The sequence below is a fragment of the Canis lupus genome, chromosome 1 (genome assembly GCF_003254725.2).
Source record: "Canis lupus dingo isolate Sandy chromosome 1, ASM325472v2, whole genome shotgun sequence".
NCBI lineage: Eukaryota > Metazoa > Chordata > Mammalia > Carnivora > Canidae > Canis > Canis lupus.
The window spans coordinates 99,571,421-99,590,405 of record NC_064243.1 but is presented as its reverse complement, the minus strand read 5'-3'; the positions used below and the strand labels follow the sequence as shown (position 1 = coordinate 99,590,405).

The 18,985-nt window shown below is 55.3% G+C and overlaps 3 protein-coding genes and 1 long non-coding RNA gene across 8 annotated transcripts; 1 reads left to right on the top strand and 3 right to left on the bottom strand.

The window, feature by feature from the left end:
• Positions 1 to 1,167: 1,167 nt before the first annotated feature.
• On the bottom strand, positions 1,168 to 5,080 carry LOC125752425 (uncharacterized). Its single transcript, XR_007401919.1, has 3 exons — positions 4,575 to 5,080; positions 3,003 to 3,208; positions 1,168 to 1,538 (listed from the first exon to the last, which is right to left on the bottom strand). It is a non-coding gene; the product is annotated as an uncharacterized LOC125752425 (long non-coding RNA).
• A 390-nt stretch (positions 5,081 to 5,470) lies between these two features.
• TRIM28 (tripartite motif containing 28) lies at positions 5,471 to 11,484 on the top strand. 2 transcript variants are annotated; one of them, XM_025421233.2, is made up of 17 exons: positions 5,471 to 5,825; positions 6,168 to 6,280; positions 6,481 to 6,613; positions 8,199 to 8,334; positions 8,410 to 8,526; positions 8,606 to 8,720; positions 8,878 to 9,024; positions 9,124 to 9,238; positions 9,354 to 9,460; positions 9,559 to 9,595; positions 9,677 to 9,722; positions 9,803 to 10,055; positions 10,137 to 10,456; positions 10,537 to 10,660; positions 10,739 to 10,825; positions 10,902 to 11,039; positions 11,137 to 11,484. In XM_025421233.2, the coding sequence occupies exons 1-17, from the start codon at positions 5,486 to 5,488 to the stop codon at positions 11,311 to 11,313; spliced, it is 2,505 nt and encodes an 834-aa protein (XP_025277018.1). In that variant the 5' UTR covers positions 5,471 to 5,485; the 3' UTR covers positions 11,314 to 11,484. The 2 variants fall into 2 exon arrangements, with proteins under 2 accessions (XP_025277018.1, XP_048949311.1); XM_049093354.1 differs by having other exon boundaries at positions 9,538 to 9,595.
• A 667-nt stretch (positions 11,485 to 12,151) lies between these two features.
• Positions 12,152 to 15,095, bottom strand: CHMP2A (charged multivesicular body protein 2A). Of its 4 annotated transcripts, none has more exons than XM_049093365.1 (6): positions 14,931 to 15,090; positions 13,922 to 14,138; positions 12,869 to 13,048; positions 12,658 to 12,788; positions 12,505 to 12,566; positions 12,152 to 12,432 (listed from the first exon to the last, which is right to left on the bottom strand). In XM_049093365.1, exons 2-6 carry the CDS (start codon positions 14,087 to 14,089, stop codon positions 12,167 to 12,169), a joined length of 807 nt encoding a protein of 268 aa, XP_048949322.1. In that variant the 5' UTR covers positions 14,090 to 14,138; positions 14,931 to 15,090; the 3' UTR covers positions 12,152 to 12,166. The 4 variants fall into 4 exon arrangements, with proteins under 4 accessions (XP_048949322.1, XP_048949326.1, XP_025277138.1 ...); XM_049093369.1 differs by having other exon boundaries at positions 13,922 to 14,134; positions 14,931 to 15,089; XM_025421353.3 differs by having other exon boundaries at positions 12,175 to 12,386; positions 14,931 to 15,095.
• Positions 15,096 to 15,686: 591 nt separating this feature from the next.
• Positions 15,687 to 18,947, bottom strand: UBE2M (ubiquitin conjugating enzyme E2 M). The gene is made up of 6 exons (XM_025421358.3): positions 18,283 to 18,947; positions 16,996 to 17,090; positions 16,825 to 16,863; positions 16,611 to 16,714; positions 16,288 to 16,351; positions 15,687 to 16,201 (listed from the first exon to the last, which is right to left on the bottom strand). Exons 1-6 carry the CDS (start codon positions 18,389 to 18,391, stop codon positions 16,061 to 16,063), a joined length of 552 nt encoding a protein of 183 aa, XP_025277143.1. The 5' UTR covers positions 18,392 to 18,947; the 3' UTR covers positions 15,687 to 16,060.
• Between the last annotated feature and the right edge of the window lie 38 nt (positions 18,948 to 18,985).

Genomic DNA, 18,985 nt, shown 5'->3' with positions numbered 1-18,985 from the left:
TTAAAGATCCTGCAATGAGGAAATTATCCTGCATTATTTGGGTATGCTCAGATGTAAATTCACATGCATCCTTATAAAAGTGAGGCAGAGGGAAATTTGTCAATTCGTTTGCTCAAGCTGCCATTACGAAGTACTATAGCTGAATGGCTTAAACAACCAAAATTTACTTCTCACAGTTCTGGAGGCCCGGGAAGTCCAAGATAAAGGTGCTAGCAAAGTAGGTGTCATTCTTAGGCCTCTTCTCTTGGCTGGTAGGAGGCTGCTATATCATTGTGTGCTCACATAACCTCTTCTTTGTCACCACAGTAAGCTCATTTAAAAAAAATTTTTTTTTAAGTAGGCTCATACCCATTGTGGGGCTTGAACTCACAACTCTGAGATCAAGAGTTGCACGCACTACAGACTGTGCCAGCTAGGCGCCCCTAAATTTTTGTTTTAAGCTATCTACCAATTTTATGGTCGTATGTTACAGTAGCAACAGGAAACTAATGGAGAAAATATAGTGATTTAAAAGGGCAGTTTAGAGGATCTAGTGCCTGGCCTGCATGGATGCTTATCTTCTGTTTTCCATTTCCCACCCATCCATTCCCCACCTGCGACCCTGCACATGGGAGTTGCATTATGTCATCTTCCGATAAAACCTTTTATTAGCTCCTCATTACAGTTACAGAAAATCCTAGCTGAAAGACCTGTATGGGGCCAACATCCATATTTCTAATAGCACCAGCAGGAGGGAGATCCAAGTGCAGTCAAGAAGAGAATGTGTAAACATATTCCTTATTCCCTATTTCCTCTCTCACCAGCCCCTGGCAACCGCCAACCCACTTTCTGTTCTATGAACTTTTTAACCTTTTGATGAAGGCTTGTAATATAGAGAGAAAAACATACACATTATTCCTACAGTAAGCACCCTGGGTAATCAAGTCTTATAGCAAAAAGTGGAATGTCTTGGGCTCCCAGAAGTCCTTTGTGCCTCTCATAGCTATTGCCATCTTGAGTTCCACCACAGACAAGCTTTGCTGGTCCATATGTAGAACCACACAGGGTTTGCATGTCAGTGTCTGGCTTCTTTTCCTGAGTGCACATCTATGTCATTGGGGCCCAAACTCACAACTCTGAGATCAATAGTAGTGAATAGCATGCTTTACTGACTGAGCCAGACAGGTGTCCCAAGAATCAACTGTATTTTATTTTATTTTATTTTATTAATTTTTTAAAAAATTTATTTATGATAGTCACAGAGAGACAGAGAGGCAGAGACACAGGCAGAGGGAGAAGCAGGCTCCACGCACCGGGAGCCCGATGTGGGATTCGATCCCGGGTCTCCAGGATCGCGCCCTGGGCCAAAGGCAGGCACCAAACCGCTGCGCCACCCAGGGATCCCCTCAACTGTATCTTAAAGTATACATGAGGTGTCTGGGTGGTTTAGTTGGTTAAGCATCCGACTCTTAATTTTGGCTCGGGTCATGGTCTGAAGGTTGTGAGGATTTTCTCTCCTCCTCCCTCTGCCCCTCCTTGCTTGCATTCTTTTTCTTTCTCTAAAACAAAAACAAAAACAAAACATAAAGTATACAATTCAGTGGCATTAAGTAGATTCCTGATGTTGTACAACTATTACAACTACCTAGTTCCCAAATGAAATCTGTGAAGGTGGAGAAAGAGATTGAAGTGATGCAGCCACAAGACTTCCCCAGGAAACGGCTTTGTCAGTGACACCTGAAGCTTGCCAGGAGAGCCAGGTGCAGGTGTGGAGTTTGGGGGAAAAGAGAAAATGGCTTCCTGCAAGTAAGGTAGGTGCTCAAAAGAAGTAGTGGCTGGCCTGGGTGCAGTCTAAGTGACTCTTACGCATTGTTTTATCCCTTGAGTTCTGTCTGCAAGGTCAGAGTATAGAGTTTCCAGTGGTCCAGGACTGGGAAGGGTGAGATGCTGTAAAGGGTGAGTAAGGAGCACAGAGGATGAGAGTATAAGGTGCCACTGACTACTTGGTCTGGCCTGGTGCGAAGAGGTACCCATATCCTGTCATACACATCTGGACTTCTGAGCAAGATGTCTGCCTTGGCCTTGCCCTCCTGTATGCATATTCCACTTGTCCCCGGGTGCCCCCTTGTGCTTCTCAGTCTGACTGAACCTGGTTCCCAGTTGATTCCCTCTCTCTCAATGTAGTCCTGGCACTTCCAGAAGACTTGGTTTGGGCGTTTGGACAATGGAGCTGGCAGTGGCCCCGTACCTGGTAAGGTGGTAGAGGGAATCTTCAAGGCCTACTGCTGGTACCTGATTATACCCTGATTCTGTGGCTGCCATGGACTGGAAGAGAAACTACTGGGCCCCAGGAGGAAGGAGGTACTGTTTAGAGAAAAAAACATGAACCACTGAAACCACAGGGTCAGTTGCCATAGTCTATAGAAGAGTCCATAACGAGGGGCAAACCAGAGGACACAACCTTTTTTCTTTTAATAGTTTTTTATTTTTTATCTATCTATCTATCTATCTATCTATCTATCTATTTATTTATTTTTATTTATTTATGATAGTCATACACAGAGAGAGAGAGAGAGGCAGAGACATAGGCAGAGGGAGAAGCAGGCTTCATGCACCGGGAGCCTGACGTGGGATTCGATCCCGGGTCTCCAGGATCGCGCCCTGGGCCAAAGGCAGGCGCCAGACCGCTGCGCCACCCAGGGATCCCTAGTTTTTTATTTTTATTGGAGTTTCATTTGCCAACATATAGAACACCCAGCACTCATCTTGTCAAGTTCTCCCCTCAGTGCCCGTCACCCAGTCACCTCATCCCCCCGCCCACCTCCCCTTCCACTACTCCTTGTTCATTTCCCAGAGTTAGGAGTCTCTCATGTTTTGTCACCCTCTCTAATTTTTCCCACTCAGTTTCCCTCCTTTCCCCTATAATCCCTTTCATTATTTTTTACATTCCCCATATGAGTGAAACCATATGATTGTCCTTCTCTTTTTTTTTTTTTTTTATTGTCCTTCTCTGATTGACTTACTTCACTCAGCATAACACTCTCCAGTTTCATCCATGTCGAAGCGAATGGTGGGTATTCGTCATTTCTAATGGCCGAGTTATATTCCATTGTATATATAGACAACATCATCTTTATCCATCATCTGTCGAAGGACACTGAAGCTCATTTCACAGCTTGGCCATTGTGGACATTGCTGCTGTGAACACTGGCAGAGGACACATCCTAACCTATCCAGAGCAAGCTGTTCAGCAACCTGCAGGCCCCCTTCAGCTATCTCCTACTCCTCCCTACTTCACTGCTCTCTCAGTGCCTGGTCAGGACTTCTGCAGTTGTTTCTACCCAGAACGGTCCTTCCACAGGTGTTTGGAGGTAGTCGCCTAGGGGAGTCCACTCCCACAGTCTTTACCATCACCTTCATATTTGGACTGTTTGGCCCTGACACTCTGGTGTCTGCTCCAGAGGTCTGGGTAGGTATGGGTAGCTCCTATGCCCCCTTACCGGTGATTTTGGGTCACAGGGAGGGATGGGGGCGTGGGAAATGCTCAGCCAGTATCACTAATGGATGCCACACCTCACCCCGTGCGCCAGCCAACTTTCCTTCCCAATTCTGAGAGAAAGGCAGCAAAGATCTGAGGCCAGAGCCTTGGGGTAGCAGCATGGAGGGGGCGGGCCACTCAATGGGGGCGTGGCCCCGCGGACCCGGTGGGTGGGTAGGGGGCAGAGGCTCGTAATAGCTCAGCTAAGGGGCGGGGCGGGGGCCGGATTTGGGGGCTGCGGCCAGGCTGGAACAAAGGCAGGCACAGAGACAAAGCCCCACAGCCCCCCAACTCCCTCCGGGAACAAAGGCCACACCCCGCCCAGTAGGGCCAGACGCGCCTCCACTGCCACCACGCGTGGGCGCCTTGCTCTGCCCACGGTTTTATGTTTGAACCCAGAGTCGCGGAGTAGGGTCCTGGGGCCAGACTTGCCAGCCAGCATGCTCTCTACATCCTCTCAAAAGCTGACCGCCGCCCCCTCCCCGCCCCCTTTAGCCTTGTTCTGAGCATAGAGATCTCAGCACCAGGAACCCTGCAAAAGGGCTCAAGGGCCACTCCAAGGACCAGCTCCGAGGCATCCATCCCTTCAGCTTTCTTCTTGCCTCAAACACGATCCCCTCCCAGACTGCTCCATCTCAAACAGGATCAAACAGGATCTTTCGGCCTCCACCGTAGGCCCTGCTTCCCAGCTCAGACCCAGCTTCTCTCCTTCCCGCACCCCCCAACACCCCCCCGACCCTGCCTAGCACCCAGGATTCTTGCCACAGACTGCTTCCTCCTCAGACAGGATTCCCACAAAAAGGCCATGGTTCTCTCAAACAGGTTTCCTTCCACCCCTCACAGGCCTCATTCTCCCCATCTGACAGAATTATCCCCAGACATTCTGCTTCCTCCCCCAGACAGAAACTCCTCTGCCCCTCCACCCCCAGGCCCCCGCATAGATGCTGCCTCATTCTCTTAGGATCTTGCTTCCTCCCTCTGATAGGGTTTTCCCTACACAGACCCTGCTTCCTTCCTTAGAATTCCTCCACTGTTGCTGTTCATTCGGTTCGCCCACCTGGAAAAGCATCCAAGTCAGCGCAGCGGTTGCCTAGAAGATGGGAAGGGGGCGCTTGGGGGGCCAGGCGGGATTTCACAGGACTCGCTGCTCTGTAGCCCCTTGGAATCTGTTTGCTTTAGGCAGGTTTTAGTGCTTGCAAGCTAAACAATAAAGCGATTAAAACCCAAAAGTCAACCACTTGGCTTAGAAGTGGGAAGGGGACTCTCGGCCTCTCTCTCTGAACGCAGCCTTTCTCCCCAGCACTGGCAGACGCCAAGACTGGAGACTTCTTTGGCCTTGGCCTAAGGGGCGGGGATTGAGGTGGCGGCCTGGACTGCCAAATCGCCTGCGCAGAACCGCGGTCAGGGGCTGGGACTAGAGGGGGAGCAAGCGCATGCAAAGGTGCGCGCGCCCCGCCCGGGCACAATGTTGCGGCGGTGATATCAATAGTTCCGCCCCTGCCGCACAGGCGGCGCCGAGGTGGTGGAGGCGGAGGTGGGAAGACCCGGCTCCGGCGCTTGCGTATTCGCATCCCTGCTCGGGGCGGCCAGCCCGGGCCCCGCCCCCGGGCGCAAGACGCCCAGCGCGCTTGCGCGGCGGCGTCGGCGCCAGTTATTTCTGTCCCGCCCCCCGGCCGCGGCTCTTTCTGCGAGCGGGCGCGCGGGTGAGCGGTTGTTCGCGTGGCGTGTGGCGCGGTGTCTGGGCGGCCTCTAAAGAGGGATCGCGGTCGTCGTCGGCGGGAGGCTAGCGGGCGGCTGCCGGCCGGGCTTCGACAGCGCCCCGCGCGCAGCGGGCAGTAGCCCAGGAGGCGCGTGGCGGCGCTCGGCCTCGCGGCGGCAGCGGCCCAGCCGTTGGCGGCGAGTGCGTCTGCGCCTGCGCGGCGGGCCCCGCGCCCCTCCTCCCCCCTGGGCGCCCCCGGCGGCGTGTGAATGGCGGCCTCGGCGGCGGCGGCCTCCGCGGCGGCGGCGGCAGCCGCCTCGGGCAGCCCGGGCCCGGGCGAGGGCTCGGCTGGCGGCGAAAAGCGCGCCGCCGCCTCGTCGGCCGCGGCCTCGGCCTCGGCTTCGGCCTCGGCGTCGTCGCCCGCGGGGGGCGGCGGCGAGGCGCTGGAGCTGCTGGAGCACTGCGGTGTGTGCCGGGAGCGCCTGCGCCCCGAGAGGGAGCCGCGCTTGCTGCCCTGCCTGCATTCGGCTTGCAGTGCCTGCCTCGGGCCCCCGGCGCCCGCCGCCGCCAACAGCTCGGGGGATGGCGGTGCAGCGGGTGACGGCGCCGGTGAGTACGGTCGGGCCGGGGCAGCCCATCCCCCCACCCCACAGGCTTTGATACCCACTCGGCGTCGGGATTGGGGGGTCTGTTCCCAGCGTGACGATGGCGGGGGATCGCCTGAGCGAGAGGATAGGGACGCGGATAGTAGTTGGTCAGGTTGAGTATGGGCAGTGGGTTCTGTCCTGGGCGTGAGCTCATATGCTGCAAGTTCGATGAAAGAAGGGTTTGGTTTCTGCTCCCTAATGAGAGGATTTGGCCTTCTTTGGGATGAAGGTTGGGCTCATTGGGGGGATGGGTTACGACTTGGCTGTGAGCTCATAATCTCATTATTTTGTTTGTTTTTGGCAGTGGTCGACTGTCCTGTATGCAAACAGCAATGCTTCTCCAAAGACATTGTGGAGAATTACTTTATGCGTGACAGTGGCAGCAAGGCTGCCACAGACTCCCAGGATGCAAATCAGGTATGTCCTGCCCTAGCAACCCCTAGGAGGCCTCAATACATGTAATCAGTTCCAGACTTTATTCTTCTCATACTACCAGTGTTTCGGCAGACTGTATAGGTTAGGTGAAGGCAACACTTTGCTTAGGTTGTGTTATCTGGGGTGTAGACGTGGATCTATTTGGCGTTTTTGCCTCTTCTCACTCTGCTTTTGCCCATTAGTGCTGCACTAGCTGTGAGGATAATGCCCCTGCCACCAGCTACTGTGTGGAGTGCTCTGAGCCACTGTGTGAGACGTGTGTGGAAGCACACCAGCGGGTGAAGTACACCAAGGACCACACCGTACGCTCCACTGGTATGCAAGGCAGAGCAGAAAGCCTTGGTTATCTTGCATATGTTCTCAACTGTTTATGGTGCTGGTTACTGATGATGGATGGGTCCCAGGGAGCTTTATCAGGGTACCTCTGGAAGGGTCTGAGGGCAGAATTAAAAAATGGGGCTCAGGTGTGTGGGTCCAGTGGGAGGGAAATGACCACAGAAGTGTGAGGGGGTGCACTGAGGATTCAGGCAAGCTCATCAGGCCCCTCCCCCCCGCAGCACACAGGGGATAAGCCCCAGTAGTGGAGGGGCTGGACTGGGGTTCCCTGGCAACTTGTTATGGTTCTGTAGGGGGAAATGAGACCTCTGAGCCACTGTGTTTAAGTTGCACAGGCCCTGAATAGCATTATGGAGAGTCTTAGAACTTTGGGTTATACATGTTCAGCTCAGGTAGGTATTTAGAGAGTGTTTCACTCAGGTAGGTATTAAGAGACTCCTGTAGACGCTGGTAGTGGCAAAGAAAAGGGCTTGGGATCTTTCTGAGTTTATCCTGTTTTTTTGTTCCAGAACACTCTGGGTCACCTTTTGGTAGTTACATTGTGGCTTCTCAGTCCTAGAGCAGAGCATTGGCAGGAAAATAATAATGGAGATGGTGGTTGTGGGGGCACGAGGAATCAGGAGCCAGGAGCGAAGAGCAGGGATTTGTAGGAGGTCCTGGCTTAAGGCAAAGGGCAGAGTACAGGAGGCGGCAGTATTAGAGGATCCATGGTCTGGCTGATTTGTATCTCAAAGTCGTGTGTTTTGGGCTGGGATGATACAGCCAGGTTGTAAATGGGATTGGGTAGGAAAGAGGGATAGATTGTCTCAAGCAGCTTTTTAATGATGGTGACAGGTTGGGGGTGAGGTAGTATATTGGTCTTTAGGTGGTATTACTCAAAGTACCAGGACTCTCCCCTCAGAAGAGGGGTTCTGACATCTTTGTGAGGGTTGTGGTCTGACATTTCACCTCTTCTGAGAAGGCTTTGTAAGGCCTGGATCCTTTGTAGGTCTATGGGTTATATAAGTGGTTTGTGCATTTTTTTTTTTTTACTCGAGAGGGTAGATCACCAAAGTATGGCTTCTAAGGAAGCTGTGCTTGAATAGTGTCTCTAGTTTCTGATTTGTTTTTGTCTACACCAGCAAGCAAACATTTTATATGCTTGGATGGCACAGTAGCCAGAGTGCCTTCCTCTGCTGGACAGAACCTACTGCGAGTGGAGGAGTGGAGCCAGTGGTGCTTTTCAAGGTGGAAGAGCTCTCCTGAGTATCCATTTGGGAAGGTTCTAGTAGAGGGAATAGTAAGAGGAAGGTCTCTGCCAAAGTCTTCAGATTTTGTTGTCAATATCAGTAGCTAGAAGGAGGAGTGATTTTTCTGGGTCAGGTTTGGGCTGAAGATTTTGAGAGGAAAGATTTAGGTTTACAGGCCTGTGCTTTACCCTGGCCACTGTTGCAGGGCTTTGAGTTTTCCCAGCAGACAGCCCAGGGTTGCAGGACAGGCAGGAAGCAAGGCCTCAAGTTCTGTCTTCTACTTGAGTTGGAGATGGCTGAGGATGAGCTTCAGCCTCATGGTTTCTCTTCTCCAGGGCCAGCCAAATCAAGGGACGGTGAGCGCACGGTGTACTGCAATGTGCACAAGCACGAACCCCTTGTGCTGTTCTGTGAGAGCTGTGACACCCTCACCTGCCGGGACTGCCAGCTCAATGCCCACAAGGACCACCAGTGAGTACTGAGGATGCTGGTGGGTTTGTCTGTTAGCATGGTTCAGCACCCAGGCCCACTTCTGTCTGTCCTCAGATACCAGTTTCTGGAGGATGCAGTGAGGAACCAGCGCAAACTCTTGGCCTCGCTGGTGAAGCGCCTTGGGGATAAGCATGCAACACTGCAGAAGAACACCAAGGAGGTTCGCAGCTCGTAAGTGTGGATGCCAGGGCCGTAGTTGGGCGCAGTTCTGGGGGATCACCTTCTCGACTTGGTTCACTCTGCCTCCCAGGATCCGCCAGGTGTCTGACGTACAGAAGCGTGTGCAGGTAGATGTCAAGATGGCCATTTTGCAGATCATGAAGGAGCTGAACAAGCGGGGCCGTGTGCTGGTCAATGATGCTCAGGTATACCCTGTTTGAGGGGGGAGGGATTCTGGGTCCCATCTGCTGGCTGCTGACCCCATCTGTGGTAGTCGGATCTTGGGGACTGGCGTTCTCTGCTGGCTGTTGATGCCATCTTTGGTGTCTTCTTCCTTGATTTCTTTGTTCTGTCTACCTGTAGAAGGTGACTGAGGGGCAGCAGGAGCGCCTGGAACGACAACACTGGACCATGACCAAGATCCAGAAGCACCAGGAACACATCCTGCGCTTTGCCTCTTGGGCTCTGGAGAGTGACAACAATACGGCCCTGCTGCTCTCCAAGAAGCTGGTGTGTGCTGGTGGGCACTCAGTGGTGGGTTCCAGGCAGGTGCCACTCAGTACCCTGCAGCCTTGTTTGCTGTGTGTTCATGCACTGCTCTATCTCCAGATCTACTTCCAACTGCATCGGGCCCTCAAGATGATTGTGGACCCTGTAGAGCCACATGGCGAGATGAAATTTCAATGGGACCTTAATGCCTGGACCAAGAGTGCAGAGGCTTTTGGTTTGTCCTTTTCTTTATCCTGCTGAATATTGCTATTGCTCCAGACACTGGGTCTTTTTTTTTTTTTTTTTTGATTGACACTGGGTCTTAAGCTGACTTTATCTCATTTTTGCAGGCAAGATTGTGGCAGAGCGTCCTGGCACCAACTCAACAGGCCCTACGTCCATGGCCCCTCCTCGGGCTCCAGGGCCCTTGAGCAAACAGGGCTCTGGCAGTAGCCAGGTGAGCAGGGGAGGGGGGGGAATCGTGGGCTGGGGAGGGTGGGGGCATGGGGTCCTATGGGACACCTGCCCACTGAGGTCCACCTGCTTTACCCACAGCCCATGGAGGTACAGGAAGGCTATGGCTTTGGCTCAGGTAAGTACCTTGTAGGTGGGAGAGCTTCAGTGCTCTAGGTCTGTCCCTAACCTACTATCTCTTTCTGTATTTTCTGAGCAGATGATCCTTATTCGAGTGCAGAGCCCCATGTGTCAGGTGTAAAGCGGTGAGTTTGGCTATCCTTTTGTGGAGCCAGATGGGCAAAGGGATGGGTGTCCTAACATCATGCTGCCCCTGTACCCACAGGTCCCGCTCAGGTGAGGGGGAGGTGAGTGGCCTCATGCGCAAGGTGCCACGGGTGAGCCTCGAGCGCCTAGACCTGGATCTCACGGCTGATAGCCAGCCACCAGTTTTCAAGGTCTTCCCAGGCAGCACCACTGAGGATTACAATCTCATTGTTATTGAGCGTGGTGCTGCAGCTGCTGCTGCTGGACAGCCTGGATCTGCTCCACCTGGGGCCCCTGGGGCCCCACCACTACCTGGCATGGCCATAGTCAAGGTGAGCCTGTCTCAAGTGACTATGAGTAGGAAATGAGCATCCAGGTCTGCACCCTGCTTAACACCTATTACATCCTTGTAGGAGGAAGAGACAGAAGCTGCCATTGGAGCTCCGCCTGTTGCCACGGAGGGTCCTGAGACCAAGCCTGTGCTGATGGCTCTGGCGGAGGGCCCTGGTACCGAGGGCCCCCGCCTGGCCTCACCCAGTGGCAGCACCAGTTCAGGTCTAGAAGTAGTGGCTCCAGAGGGCACTTCAGCCCCAGCCGGTGGTCCAGGTGCCCTGGATGACAGTGCCACCATCTGCCGTGTCTGCCAGAAGCCAGGGGATCTAGTCATGTGCAACCAGTGCGAGTTCTGCTTCCACCTGGACTGCCACCTGCCTGCCCTGCAGGATGTCCCAGGGTGCGAGGCTTGTGTGGGGTCTGTGCAGGGTGGAGGGCTGGGCCAGGTTCTTTGCAGCTCCTCATTCTCCTTCCATCCAGGGAGGAGTGGAGTTGCTCTCTCTGCCATGTACTACCCGATCTGAAAGAGGAAGATGGCAGCCTGAGCCTGGACAGTGGTGATAGCACCGGTGTGGTGGCCAAGCTCTCGCCAGCTAACCAGCAGGTGAGGGTGGGGTCCTATTCCCTTAGGAGTAGCTCAATAGTCCTACCCTCCTGACTCTGTTCTCTGTCTTGTCCATAGAAGTGTGAGCGTGTCTTGCTGGCCCTATTCTGTCATGAGCCCTGCCGACCTTTGCACCAGCTGGCTACTGACTCTACTTTCTCCCTGGTGAGTCTTAGGACTTAGAGAGGGTTGGGGGAGGGACTGCCAGGCCTCACTTTCAGCCTGTGGGGTCTGTCTACAGGATCAGCCTGGTGGCACCCTGGACCTGACCCTGATCCGTGCCCGTCTCCAGGAGAAGTTGTCACCCCCATATAGTTCCCCCCAGGAGTTTGCCCAGGATGTGGGCCGCATGTTTAAGCAGTTCAACAAGCTGACAGAGGTGAGCTTGGGGAGAATAGGGTTGGGAGGGGGGTAGGGTTAGGGGTGATGGGAGGAGGGAGAGCTAGGATCCATCCACTGCAATCTGCCCGGCTCAGGACAAGGCAGACGTGCAGTCCATCATCGGCCTGCAGCGCTTCTTCGAGACTCGCATGAACGAGGCCTTTGGTGACACCAAGTTCTCAGCTGTGCTGGTGGAGCCCCCCCCCCTGAGCCTGCCTGGTGCTGGCCTGAGTGCCCAGGAGCTATCCAGTGGTCCTGGTGATGGCCCCTGAGTCTGTGGCCTCTCAGGCCAACCCGGCCTGGCAATGTTCTCTGTCCTGTCAAATTCCCCTCCCCCTACCTCCCCCTCTGGTGGCCTGGCTCCTACTTCTTGGTGGCCCCATCCCCCAACCCCTCACAATATGGTTTTTACTTATGTGGATTTAATAAAAACTTCACCAGTTCCTCAGGCATTTGGTGGTGGGGGGAGTGGTCCTAGGGCTTGGTCTCTGCAATTCCCTCACCATGCCCTGGTAGATGGAGTAGGTGTGGGGCACTCCTGAACCATTGAGCCATTTTGGTGTCCAGGGAGTAGGGAAGAGCATCCCCCTTGGGCTTTTCCAGTGTCTTGGGTAGGTGGGAGGGTTGCATGGTACACATCCTGTAGGCTTTTGGGTGCCCCTGTAGGTGGTAATGGGCAGGCAGGGTGTAGCCCCAAATACACAGCTGCATGGTGGTCATTCTTTCTGAGTACTTCCTGGACTTGGGTGTAACCATTTCTCATCAGATGGCACCACAGTGTGGGTGGGCTGAGGATTCCTGGCAGATGAGCCCAGACTTAAGGGTATCTGGGAACCCGACTGTTTTGGAGGTGATAGGCACTGATAGGCCAAGGCACTGGAGGCTTTGGGAGGGGTATGGAAGCAGAGCTCACAGATGACCTTCAGCTCCCAAACCCTGAACATGTGGAGACGACCTGTCAATTCCTGCCACAAATTGGGAGGCAATCCAGCCTACCTTTTCTTATATCCCAACAACTCTGGTACTTGGCCTTTGGCCACGTGTCAACTGCCCCTTTACCAAACCCTGTATGTGACCTCTGCCAAGGGACCCCATCCTGGCCCAAGTCCGGTCAGTCACACAGGCCTAGGAACTAGTGTCCAATCTTTTATTACAGAAGTAGTACAGCAAAACTGGGCATCGATTGCCCACCTCCCACTCATGGTAGTATAGGGTGATTAGTCCCTCCGCAGATTCTTGAGCCGCTCCTCCAGGTCTGCGTCGGCATCTACTAGGGCTGAGGCAGCAGCCTCTGCTTTCTTCCCACTGGCAGCCACACTGAGTGAGCCTCCGGTGGAGGGGAGGTCTACAGAGAGTGGGGGTTAGGAGAGTTCCTGTAGAAAGGAATAATGCTGTGGGGGAGGGGGTCAGGGGTTTTGTCTGGACTGTTGGGTGGGGCAGGGCCCAAAATTGGGCGCACTCACTTGACAGCTCATCTGTCAGGCTCAATCCCAGCTCATCCAGGACCTGGGATACAACAGCGTCACTTGGGAAGAGAGAAGAAGTTTATGAGGGCCTGGTTATGTTTGAGGACCCGGCATCCATCCCCACCCTTCCCACACCTGGTGTCCCCTAACCTCTCCTCTTCATCTTCCTCATCACCCATGGCATCATCAATGGCATCATTCATCATTTCCTCCTTCATGTCCATGATCTCGGCCTGCCGCTCAAATTCCATCATGATCTTCTGGATCTGAGGCAACTTTAGCTGGAAGTGATGTGGGGGGAGGGTTAGTTGGGGACTAGTTGGTGGGGGGGGGTAGGGGGGGATGCTTGGGAGAGGCGTACCTGTCTGTTCATGGTGCCCATGGCTTTGGTGACCCCCTTCATAGCTTGTGCCATTGAGTTGTTGGACTTCAGCGTCTGGATCTTCAGGGACACCGCCTGGATGTTGGCCCGCATCAACACAAATTTACGCACATAACGCCGAGTGCGCACCAGGTCTTTTGCCATGATACGCACAGCGTCCTGAAGAGTGCACAAAGGTGGCAGGGATGGGCCAAGATGCTTTCAGATATTTACGTGTGGCTTAATCCAGTGTTCACTGGCCCCTCCCTCCTCCCAACCTCATCCTCATGCCTCTTGGGTCATGACTCCACAGGCTCCTCTGTACTCTGACCTCTCTAACCCATAGGTGCTGGAAGGAAGGCTGTGCTCACTCCACATAGGGACCCTTTTCCCTCCATATCTAGAGTCACTCTCTTAAAATGCCTATTTCTGAACTACTATCCCGGCTGAAGAGTGCCTCTCTCTCCATCTCACAAAGGCTCACACCTCAAGCTCTACCCCAAATGAATCGATCCATAGCTCAGCTTTTGACTTCCCAAATGCTTGCCTTGCCTTGCCTATTCCGGGAAATGGAACCACTTCAACCTAGCTGCTCAGGTTCAAACTGTCATAGGTTTTGCTCCCTACTGGTTCAGGCTATCCCCATTCTTTTACTGACACTCAGGTCACAGTGTATTCTGGGCTACATCTCTCTTGCATTAAAACTAAACCCTTTGACTCACTTCCCACTGTGGCCCAGGATTTCAACTTGTGTGGCCTACCATCTACTCTGAATTCAACTATAACTCCCTCATGGAACATGTGGTTCCTCATCTGACACACTGGTAGTTTGGATCTTCACAGGCTCACTCCTCATTACTTAAGGTTTGTGGCTCTGGCATCCCCTCCTGGGAAGAGCCTTTCTGGATCCCCAAAAATAGGGAAGCCCCATACTTGCCCTTAATTTCTCTCAAGGCACCTGTTGGTATCCTGTCATGCTCTATAGTTATAGCAGTACCTGACCCAACTATAGCCCCTGATCCTGTGTCCCAACCTGTGCCCAGCTGAGCTCACCATCTGGCCCTGCTTGGCCATCTTCTTGATGTCTGCGATGATTTTCTTCTCCTGGGTCTCTAGCTTCTGTCGTTCACGGTCCAACTCTCGCATGGCACGGTTCAGGGCCCGCTGGTTCTGCCTCAGCAGCTCCTCCGGTGTCTTCCGGCGCCCAAACAACAGGTCCATGATAGCAGTAGCCCACTAATGGGCCTGTGACAAGTGGTGTGAAGCCTAGCTGTGAAGTGGTATGGGGCCCAGAAAAAGCAGAAGCAGAGCCAGGGTCACAATGTATATTGGCAGGGTGGTGCAAAATGCGAAGGGGCTAAGCAGGAAGAGGAAACCTTAATAGAAGGCTAAAACGCAGCCAGGAACACTGAAATTATTCCACAGAAGTGGGGGCAGCAAGATTTGAAAGTCCTCCACAACATACCCACCCCATCCCTTCATCATAGAGCCCCCAAGGAAGTTCAAGGCTTCAGCCTGCCTCTCCAGCCCAGAGGCCTTGGAGTCTGACAGGCTCAGAATGGAGGTGGATGTGTGAGGGTGCACTGGGGCATTTGGGACCCTGAGCGCCAAGGACGGGAATTGTGGGGGCCCTATGGGATGGCAAGGCAGGTGGACAACCTGAGTACCAAGAACAAAGTGGATATAGGGGTTCTGAAGCTTCAGAACGTATGAATGCCATTCGGATTTGGGGGTCCCTGAGTGGGGAGGGAACCTGGGTACGAATAATATGGCTGCAGGGCGTCTGGGCACCCAGTACACTAAGGACATGATAGACGTTAGGGAGTTCTGTAGATCTGGAAGAGTCTGGGGTCCAGGAACGGGATGGTGGGTGTTGGGGTGCCTGGTTCACCCAGGACAAAACCTGGAGGGTGTTGGGAGGCCCGCACCCAGAGAGCAAAGTGGCTAGATGAGGCCAGGGTCTCGGGGATGGGCGAGGCAGTCGACATCCCGGCGAAGAAGCCCTCATCTGCCGTCGCCCACGCACCCACCCGGGACCCGCGGCCCGGCAGGGGCCACTCACCGTAGCTGGGACGGGAACCCGCTTCCGCTTCCGGGTTACGCTCCTCTTTACTTGGATCCTCGGGCGCGCCCACCAACGATAGCCCCTCCGTTCTTTCTGCCGCCGCCGTTTCCGGAAGAAGTGGTCTGACGTCACACGCTCCACCGGCACCCGGAGCGATGGGCGGGGACAAGAGCGCGCGTGCGCACGCCTCCTGGAGCCGGCATGCATCCAGGCGCATGCGCGCCAGCTTCCGTCTCTCCAGAGCCTGCTTGACGGTGTTCCATAGGTTCCAGGACGAGCCAGGCCTGGGATCCTAGACGTCGTTGGGTTGGTGCATCTTTGGGCACCTTCCACCCAGCCACGCCATCCCACCACCGCACCCACCAGAGGGCCCAGCCCATCCGACGGACCATGGCATTTCCGTTTCTGGATCTCAGGCACCTGGTGACACCAGGGAGGGTTCCTTGGTGGGCCCAACCATGGCAGAAGGGGGCAGAACTGGAGGTGGCATGGGCTTTCCTTTATACTGGTTTACCAAGCAGGAAGCAAGTGGTTACTGGATCCTGCCCCTCATTGGTCCCAGACTGGGATTCATCCCACCCAGCCTGAGGCTGAGGTATTCCTGCCCCCTTTTACTCCCCAAGGCTGCTCCAGGAACTGGGTAGCCTGCTGAGGGGTGTCCTAGTGCCACCTGTGACCACATATCTCCCACCACTCTTGCTAGTGTATATGACCTGCCCCTCCCAATCCCACAGAAGTAAGAGGCAGAAGCCATGCAGTAACATTCCCCTTTAATAGCCTGGTGGGACCTCCAGTGGTGGAGGGGTAGGGTGCCCGAGCCCCAGCCACCCAGTCCCCTTGGCCACCCACCCCAGAGCCCAGAGTGGGGGGCTGGACAGCACCCAGCTGGGGGCTAGACAAGCCAATTCATTTCCCATTGCTGAGTGGGTCGGAGGCAGCGCCGACCTTAATCACATGGTGGTTTAAAAAAAAAATAATAACTAGGAGCGGGTGGCAGGGAGGGGAGGCAAGGTCAGGGCATGGGATTCCCCCACCGGCCACCCATGCCCCCCACCTGTGGCCCCCAATAAATATTTGCAGGGGACGCCGGGGCTGGTGGCCCTGGCAGGGGTGGGTGTGCGCAAACCCTATTTCAGGCAGCGCTCGAAGTAGGTGGAGCCGATATAGCCACCCCGCATGGAGCGCTGCACATTCTGCTCAAACAGCCGCCGGTTGTTCTGCAGGACCTCGGCGGCCTCCTTGTTCAGTGGGTCTTCGGGGTTGGGCTCCTGTGGCCGGTATAGGTGGGGGTCAACAGGCCCTTAAAGCAGAAAGGGCCAACCTTCCCCAGCCTTCCCCACCTACCCCTACTCACCAAGAAGAGATACTGCAGGCCATAAATTATGGAGTTTATCGTAAGGACTGGCTTCCAGTCCTCTCTGTGGAGGGAGAATCAAGGTCAGGGGCTGGTGAGTGGATGGCCAACACAGAGCCTGCTGGGACTGAACAAGTCAGCTCCAGGGCACGGGACAGTGCAGATGTGAGAGGCTAGGAGGAGGGCGCACAGCAGGACAGGCCAGGGAGAAAGCTAAGGTCAAGACTTGAGGAAGAAAACATGGAGATGAAGACAGAGGACCACAGACCACAATAGGGAAGGAAGGGACAGAGACTTGTGCAATCCAAAGTCACAGCCCTCACCTGAGGATGTTGAGGCAGACATTGCCCTCGAGGTCAATGTTGGGGTGATAGACCATCGTCTCACACTTCACCTTGGGGGGGTCATGTGGGTAACCCTGGCCCACCTGGCTCCAAGAAGGGAGAGAAGATAGAAAAGTGCCCCAGCAGTGCCTGGCTGGGGCCTCAGCTGTTGCCTCCTCAGCCACGGAGGTATCCCTGCCCACCTGGGACTCACCTTAAAACTGAATACAAACTTCCCACTCTTGTAGAAGCCCTGCAAAGAGAAAGAAGAAAGTGTTAGGACATCATCCTGCAGCGCCTGGCAGGTAAACTAAGTCTCCCAACTCAAAGTGCTCTCCCAGACCCCTTGGCCCATGCCTCAGAGTCCAACTAAGTGTACCCTTACCTCATCAGGACAGATAACCAGCTTGAAGTTGAGGAGATCGTCTGGATCTGAGAAGCTGATGTCACACGTCTTGGGCAGGTTTAGCTCGTTTATGTCTGGGTTTGCATAGCAAAGAAGGGGAACGATGAGAGGGAAAGGGAGATGGAAAGACAAGGGCATTCGGAGGTGCAGGTGCCAGGAGAGCACCCATGGCCTCCTCCAGGACCCTCAGGGCTCTGTCCTGGGCTGTGCCCCACACCCCCAACCCTCTCCCTACTCTTTCTGCTTTCTAGTCTCCAGGCAGGCTCTTCTAGATCCACAGCACAACTCAAACATGAATTGTAAACTGTGGTTATGCTCTAGCTCCCGGCCCGGGATAAGTTCCAACTCTTCCGAATCCACAGCCTAAAGTCTCAGCGTCCAGCAGCTGCGTACCCAACCCCCCAGCCCCCAAATACTCCCACCCCTGTGTGGCCCCCCAAGAGCCTACAACTACCCCAAACACCAGGATCCCCGGCCATGACCTCCATTTTCTAGTAGACACTGCTGGTCCCCACCTGACCACCCAAATCCAAGGACCCTGCCCCTAACCAATGCCGTCCCCACCATCCCTCCTCTCCTCTGCTTGTCATCCTAAATTCAGGTACCCATCCAACCCTCAGACATGTGAATTCCCATTCCTGTACCCCCTCTAAACATTGCCTCTAAGATTCCCAGCACCCAGCATGTTAGTCTAAATTAACCCTACCCCCATCTCCAGTCCCCAGCACACACTGTTCTTCCCTCCTCCACGTGTCACCCCAAACCCCAAATTGCCATGTGACCCCCCCAGACCCACAAATCGCAGTGCCCAAAACTTACTTCACTCCATCTCACTCTGATTCCCAATGACCCCAATATACTTCACTAAATCCTCTCCTACTCCTATCTCCAATCCTTGGCCCCCACTATCCAATCTCCTCTGCCTATCACCCATGTTCTCATACTCTGTGGAGTCCCCAGCTTCCTACTCGCCTTCCATTGCCTGACTCTCTGATTCTTGGTCCCCAATGCAAGATGCCTGGCTTTCCGAGTCTTGTAAGTGCCCCACATTCGGCCCCCCATCTCTGACCCCTCGGTGACTGCATTACTCACCCCTGATCCCCCATCACACCGAAACCCAGGCCCTAACCTCCTACCTCCACATTTGCGGCCACATCTCTGACATCTCTGACCCCCCGGTGACTGCATTAACTCACTCCAGACTCCTACATCACCCCATCCCAGCCGCTGACTTCCGACCCCCACCCCCATCCCCCGACCCCCTACCCTTCTGGATCCGCAGCTGCGCAGCCGACGCCTTCTTGCTGCTGCCCTTGGTGCCGCCCGCCGACTCCTCCTCCTTCTTCTGCTGCTTCAGCGAGAACAGCTTGATCATCCTGCCGCCGCCGCCGCTGCCGCCGCTGCGGGGCCCGGGACCCCGGCCACCCGGCCCCCTGCCGCCGCCTGCGCCGCCTCCGCCACTCGAACCCGCCTTCGCGGCCTCCTCCGCTGCTACTGCCGCCCGCCCGGCCTGCCGCGCCGCTCCGCGCCCACCGCGCGGCCCGCGTCGGCTCCCGTAGTCCGGCTCTGGCCTGGCCCGGCGCCTCGGGCTCGCTCGGCGGCGCTCGGGCCGACTCGGCTATTCTCGGGCCCGCTCGGCCCCGCCCCCAGCCAGCCGCTTCCTCCTCCCCCTCGCCAGCTTAGGTCCCCTCAGGCCCAGCTGCGGCCGCGCCGCTTGTCTGTTCACTTGCTCCCACCGCGAGGGGCTGCGGCTCGAGGGGAAGGAGGAGGCGGCGGCCGCGGTGGCGGCTGCCGTGTACTAGAAAGGCTCGGCTTCCGCGGCAGCAGCGGCTTCGGCGCAGAGGTCCGCAACGGCCTCGGGCGCCCCACCGCTTCGGATATTTCCGCCGCTTGCACTCTTCGGCTCTTCTCGCCCGGCCTGCGCTATGCGCCTGCGCAGAAGCAGCAGCCGCCGCGGCCGCCGCGGCCG